Source organism: Leptodactylus fuscus, chromosome 4 (assembly GCF_031893055.1).
Source record: "Leptodactylus fuscus isolate aLepFus1 chromosome 4, aLepFus1.hap2, whole genome shotgun sequence".
NCBI lineage: Eukaryota > Metazoa > Chordata > Amphibia > Anura > Leptodactylidae > Leptodactylus > Leptodactylus fuscus.
Genome location: NC_134268.1, coordinates 4,892,764 through 4,899,749, shown reverse-complemented (window position 1 = coordinate 4,899,749; position 6,986 = coordinate 4,892,764). Strand labels below are relative to the sequence as shown.

The window sequence follows — 6,986 nt, the reverse complement described above, 5'->3', positions numbered from 1 at the left end:
AAAAGCTAAATCTTAACGTACGAGTGGATCAAGAAGAACATACAAGTCCTATGTACAACCCATCCTGGCCTAGATCACAGTGATGGCGGAGTGGAGACAGTCAGTATGCATGATCTATACACCTACGGCAGACACATCTAACCACCATAAATATCACAGGTTCATCTTCTGAAAAATCCCAGCCCACGACAGTCAATGGAAGATTTATGTGCAACATCCCTAATCCTTCACCACAGAGCACAGCGCCCCCCATTGGTGCCCATCTACTTTCAATGGTCACTCTCCAGTCTTCAGATACTTCCAGCTTAGTCCAGACAACCCTAAGAAGTCTTCTACAGTCCTCAGAGATCTTGCGTCCAATAAAGAACATGGCGATTACAGAAGAGACTGTCCTGTCACTGGCTGCTGGAGCTGGAAAAGTAAAGGACAGCTGGGTGAATGAGATCTGCCGGGTGACTGGCCAGGACATCAAACACGCTCTTGTTGGGTGGCACGGCCTTCAACATGCTGTCAAGCTCCAGTGTGGGGGCTGGGTGTGGATTCTCCAGGCTGGGGTTTGCTGGTTGTGTCAGGAGTCCCCAGTACGGGGGTGTCATGTATGGGGAAGGTCCATAGTTATAGTAGGGAGACTGAGAAAAAGGGAAGAAAGGAAGAACGCTGGGAGGAGCCAAGACATTGGGTGGGACGCACTTGGAGTAAGATGTTGGAAGCTCTGAAGGAGTTAGTGAGGCCCTAGATGGGGCTCCGCAGGGAGAACATGAATCAGAACTACCACTCTTACTCTCATCTTCTTGGACAGCTTTCACAGACCTGCGCTGAGGAGATGCAAGGACTTCCCTCCAATGCTCAGGATGGTCATCACAGCTGCCAGGAGACATGGTGGACAGACTGCCGCTAGACGAGGAGTGAATGGAATGGCTGGTGGAGAAGCTGGGACTACTGGAGCTCCCATGTAAGTGCGAGGACTTGTACAGACCAGGAGCCAGAGCCCAAGAGTTGCTGCTCAGGGAGAGACCCTTTCCATTCTCTACAGTCTTGGAGACATCTGGAAGGTCAATGTCTTGGAGGTCATGGAGTAATGAGTTGATCATGAAGGAGTTGTTGTGTTTGACTCCATTGGAGAGACTAGATTCTTCTTCTGAGGAGCTGTCACTGGAGTAGTTACTGCCGGGCATCTTCTGGTTGAGATCTTTGATGCCTCCATACTTGTAGTTGTGCAGAATGTAAGGAGACAAGTCATGGACAAAGAGTGAGAATCCATCACCTCGAGACATGACCGTATTCTGCAGCTTCATCGCCTCCTCAGGGATCTGGCTCACGTCCACCATCCAGAAATTACCTTTGGACTTGGGCTTCTTGGGATCCTTCAGCACCTGCAAGAAAGTCACAAGATATGAGACCCTGATAGGGAATCTACAAGATTGCACCAGCCATAGAAGCATCTGACGAAGAAACCATGGACAGAAGGGACGCTAAACCCCTCCATATACAGACCTTACATGGCCCCACTGTCCCTGCAGAGGAAGTCCTGGGCCTCGCTCACCCTACTCATGGGATCTCAAGTAACATCCCCCCCCCCAACGAGTCTACAGAGAACCAAGAGATGACCAGAGGAGAGAGAAAACGCCTTCAGGCTTAGATACCCCTACAACTATAGCGGAAGGGAAGTTGTACTGTGCTATGGCTATCCATAGAGGGAAGTTGTACTGTGCAGTGGCTCTCCATATAGAGAAGTTGTACTGTGCAGTGGCTCTCCATATAGAGAAGTTGTACTGTGCAGTGGCTCTCCATATAGAGAAGTTGTACTGTGCAGTGGCTCTCCATATAGAGAAGTTGTACTGTGCAGTGGCTGTCCATATAGAGAGGTTGTACTGTGCAGTGGCTGTCCATATAGAGAGGTTGTACTGTGCAGTGGCTCTCCATATAGAGAAGTTGTACTGTGCAGTGGCTCTCCATATAGAGAAGTTGTACTGTGCAGTGGCTCTCCATATAGAGAAGTTGTACTGTGCAGTGGCTCTCCATATAGAGAAGTTGTACTGTGCAGTGGCTCTCCATATAGAGAAGTTGTACTGTGCAGTGGCTCTCCATATAGAGAAGTTGTACTGTGCAGTGGCTCTCCATATAGAGAAGTTGTACTGTGCAGTGGCTGTCCATATAGAGAGGTTGTACTGTGCAGTGGCTGTCCATATAGAGAGGTTGTACTGTGCAGTGGCTGTCCATATAGAGAAGTTGTACTGTGCAGTGGCTCTCCATATAGAGAAGTTGTACTGTGCAGTGGCTCTCCATATAGAGAAGTTGTACTGTGCAGTGGCTCTCCATATAGAGAAGTTGTACTGTGCAGTGGCTCTCCATATAGAGAAGTTGTACTGTGCAGTGGCTCTCCATATAGAGAAGTTGTACTGTGCAGTGGCTCTCCATATAGAGAAGTTGTACTGTGCAGTGGCTCTCCATATAGAGAAGTTGTACTGTGCAGTGGCTCTCCATATAGAGAAGTTGTACTGTGCAGTGGCTGTCCATATAGAGAGGTTGTACTGTGCAGTGGCTGTCCATATAGAGAGGTTGTACTGTGCAGTGGCTCTCCATATAGAGAAGTTGTACTGTGCAGTGGCTCTCCATATAGAGAAGTTGTACTGTGCAGTGGCTCTCCATATAGAGAAGTTGTACTGTGCAGTGGCTCTCCATATAGAGAAGTTGTACTGTGCAGTGGCTCTCCATATAGAGAAGTTGTACTGTGCAGTGGCTCTCCATATAGAGAAGTTGTACTGTGCAGTGGCTCTCCATATAGAGAAGTTGTACTGTGCAGTGGCTCTCCATATAGAGAAGTTGTACTGTGCAGTGGCTGTCCATATAGAGAGGTTGTACTGTGCAGTGGCTGTCCATATAGAGAGGTTGTACTGTGCAGTGGCTGTCCATATAGAGAGGTTGTACTGTGCAGTGGCTGTCCATATAGAGAGGTTGTACTGTGCAGTGGCTCTCCACAGAGGGAAGTTGTACTGTGCAGTGGCTCTCCATATAGAGAGGTTGTACTGTACCTTCCTGAAGCAGTTGTTGCTGGAGAGGTTGTGGCGTATTGAGTCCTTCCATCCTACGTAATCCCCACTGAAGAACGGGAACAGCTTTTTGATGCTCTGCAGTATCTGAGAGGTCATATGAAAGGGTTAATGTGACCAGAGGCAGCAAATACCAGAAAACAGGAAAAACACAACGACCGGGTAGCGGAGAAGAGGCTGTAAGACGTACGGATAAAATGGCGCACAGTAGTTATGGCGCCTCCACACTACGGCCTGACACAGGAAATCTGGAGCACTGCGTGAACAAACCAAGGGGGGTCTCTATTGGGAGGGTCGGGTTGTATTGTTGGGGGGAGGTCGGGTTGTATTGTTGGGGGGAGGTCGGGTTGTATTGTTGGGGGGAGGTCGGGTTGTATTGTTGGGGGGAGGTCGGGTTGTATTGTTGGGGGCAGGTCGGGTTGTATTGTTGGGGGCAGGTCGGGTTGTATTGTTGGGGGCAGGTCGGGTTGTATTGTTGGGGGGAGGTCGGGTTGTATTGTTGGGGGGAGGTCGGGTTGTATTGTTGGGGGGAGGTCGGGTTGTATTGTTGGGGGGAGGTCGGGTTGTATTGTTGGGGAGAGGTCGGGTTGTATTGTTGGGGGGAGGTCGGGTTGTATTGTTGGGGGGAGGTCGGGTTGTATTGTTGGGGGGAGGTCGGGTTGTATTGTTGGGGGGAGGTCGGGTTGTATTGTTGGGGGGAGGTCGGGTTGTATTGTTGGGGGGAGGTCGGGTTGTATTGTTGGGGGGAGGTCGGGTTGTATTGTTGGGGGGAGGTCGGGTTGTATTGTTGGGGGGAGGTTGGGTTGTATTATTGGGGGTCTTCTCTTCTCACATTCCCTCACTTGTCTTCAGGATTAGATAAGATTGGGATCAGGCTGTGACTGCGGCTCCAGCAGGGGGTCCGGCCTTATCTCAGAGCTGTCACTGTCACATCTACAGGACCCCCGCTGAGACCCCCCTACCAGCAAGGCTTTATTTCCTGACCTTTTGCCTTCAGGTTTCGTTTACAGTAAGAGATGAGAATCCCAAAGTTATCAGGGTCTCAGCTGCCTGTGAAAGACCCCTCCCCCAGTCTGCACTAATTTGGATGAGAGCCCCCCCCCCCCTCCAAAAAAAAAAAAAACTATATAAATCTGTGCTAAACTGGAAGTGAATACTCCCCCCCCATTCTGCATGTCAGTACCCCCCCACCATATACACTAGTGCCCACACCCCATAATATATGCACACTAGTGCCCATCCCATGCTATATACATTACTTGCCCCTTCTGCCCCCCCCCCTCCTCCTCAGGTATAAGAGGATTTTTTCTTGTAACTTCAGACAACAAGTGGGATTATTGTACAAGAAGATAAACCGGATAACAATGGAGGGGGATCATGTCCAGGACAATTGGTAAGGGGGAACAATGGGGGGGGGGGTCACCGCTCAAACTTAAGAGCTGATGTATTAGAGACTTCAAAAACAGCTAGTAAGGAGATCTCTGTATGGGGGCCCCCAGTCTGACCAGTATAGTGTATGGGGATGGGGGGTTAGTAAGGAGGTCTCCATAGGGGCCCCCCAGTCTGACAAGTATAGTGTATGGGGGGAGGTCGGGTTATATATGGGGGCCCCCAGTCTGACCAGTATAGTGTATGGGGGGAGGTCGGGTTATATATGGGGGCCCCCAGTCTGACCAGTATAGTGTATGGGGGGAGGTCGGGTTATATATGGGGGGGCCCCCAGTCTGACCAGTATAGTGTATGGGGGGTTAGTAAGGAGATCTCTGTATGGGGGGGCCCTAGTCTGACCAGTATATTATATGGGGGGTTAGTAAGGATGTCTCTATAGGGGGCCCCCAGTCTGACCAGTATAGTGTTTGGGGGGAGGTCGGGTTATATATGGGGGCCCCCAGTCTGACCAGTATAGTGTATGGGGATGGGGGGTAGTAAGGAGATCTCTATAGGGGGCCCCCAGTCTGACCAGTATAGTGTATGGGGGGAGGTCAGGTTATATATGGGGGCCCCCAGTCTGACCAGTATAGTGTATGGGGAGAGGTCAGGTTATATATGGGGGCCCCCAATCTGACCAGTATAGTGTATGGGGGGTTAGTAAGGAGGTCTCTATTGGGGGCCCCCAGTCTGACCAGTATAGTGTATGGGGGGTTAGTAAGGAGGTCTCTATTGGGGGCCCCCAGTCTGACCAGTATAGTGTATGGGGGGTTAGTAAGGAGGTCTCTATTGGGGGCCCCAGTCTGACCAGTATAGTGTATGGGGGAGGTCGGGTTATATATGGGGGCCCCCAGTCTGACCAGTATAGTGTATGGGGATGGGGGGAGGATTAGTGGGGAGATCTCTATAGGGGTCCCCCAGTCTGACCAGTATAGTGTATGGGGGGAAGTCGGGTTATATATGGGGGGCCCCCAGTCTGACCAGTATAGTGTATGGAGGGAGGGCAGGTTATATATGGGGGCCCCCAGTCTGACCAGTATAGTGTATGGGGGGAAGTCGGGTTATATATGGGGGGCCCCCAGTCTGACCAGTATAGTGTATGGGGGGAGGTCGGGTTATATATGGGGGCCCCCAGTCTGACCAGTATAGTGTATGGGGGGAAGTCGGGTTATATATGGGGGGCCCCCAGTCTGACCAGTATAGTGTATGGAGGGAGGTCGGGTTATATATGGGGGGCCCCCAGTCTAACCAGTATAGTATATGGGGGGTTAGTAAGGAGGTCTCTATAGGGGGCCCCCAGTCTGACCAGTATAGTGTATGGGGGACGTCGGGTTATATATGGGGGCCCCCAGTCTGACCAGTATTGAGGTGGACCATAGGGATCCATTCACACTTATGAACAGAGATGACGTCATCAGTCTCCCCCACAGAACAGTCCAGAATAGACCACAAACTGCTGGACACGGACGCTCTATGAGGACAGGTGTGTATGGAGACCCCAGACCCTATGTGACCTGTGACCCCACACTCCCACACCTAAACACCAGATACCTCACCAGAAAATGATGGGATGGGTGACTGCAACTAACTATAAGTCCCAGCATGTCCTGTGAGGATACTAAATACTCCACTGCCTGAACCCCTCCAGCCGGGGGTCTCACCGCAGCTCATTGAGGGGCCAATCCTTACCTGGGAGAGCTTGAGCATCTTGTCAGGAGAGTTCTGGATAACAAGGGCGATCATGGCCAGGTAGGTGTAGGGTGGCTTGGCGTAGCGCTGGTAATTCCTCTTGGACTTCTTGGGCTCCTTCTTGCCCTTGGTGTCCTGAGATTGGGATTGGGATGGTTGTGGGGTATCAGCGGAGCTCCACTGCCCTCCATCCTGGATTATGGACGGGGGTCCCCAGGGCTCAGAGCAGGCTGGGGGGGCAGCGGTGGCAGCAGCGGGGTCCATGGAGCTTAAGGGTCACCAGGCTGGACAGATCATAGACCTGGAGCACAATGACATCAGTACAGGACAAGGTGGGGGGGTCTATCATGATGACCGCCCCCAACAGACCTTTCTGATGTAAAGTAGACCTGGCTCCGGGGGAGGGAAGTGACCAGTGTCCTGGGGGGGGCAAAACAGAGAGGTGTGAAAGTAAAAGGCCAAATACAGGACATCTGCTAATGGCCACATACTGGAGACCAACCCTATATGTATACTGATGTATGGATCACTCTGGGGCAAATGGACAAAAATATACAAAAACACAGTCAGATATATCAGGTCCACAGCACCGGACACAAGGAAACTGCTATACACAACAGGTAGTCATTCAGAGGGTCCACACACATCTCCATATATCACATGTATAATACCGCCACACAATGCCCACATATGTCTCCATACATCAACCATATAATACTGCCACACACTACATAGAGAACAACACCCAGGTAGTCACTCAGAGGGTCCAGACAAATCTCCATATATCACATGTATAATACCGCCATACAATGCCCACAT

General features: G+C 50.9%; 1 protein-coding gene across 1 annotated transcript; it reads right to left on the bottom strand.

The window, feature by feature from the left end:
* Positions 1–395: 395 nt before the first annotated feature.
* On the bottom strand, positions 396–6,431 carry FOXH1 (forkhead box H1). Its single transcript, XM_075271938.1, has 3 exons — positions 6,168–6,431; positions 3,033–3,137; positions 396–1,373 (listed from the first exon to the last, which is right to left on the bottom strand). Exons 1-3 carry the CDS (start codon positions 6,429–6,431, stop codon positions 396–398), a joined length of 1,347 nt encoding a protein of 448 aa, XP_075128039.1.
* Positions 6,432–6,986: the final 555 nt, after the last annotated feature.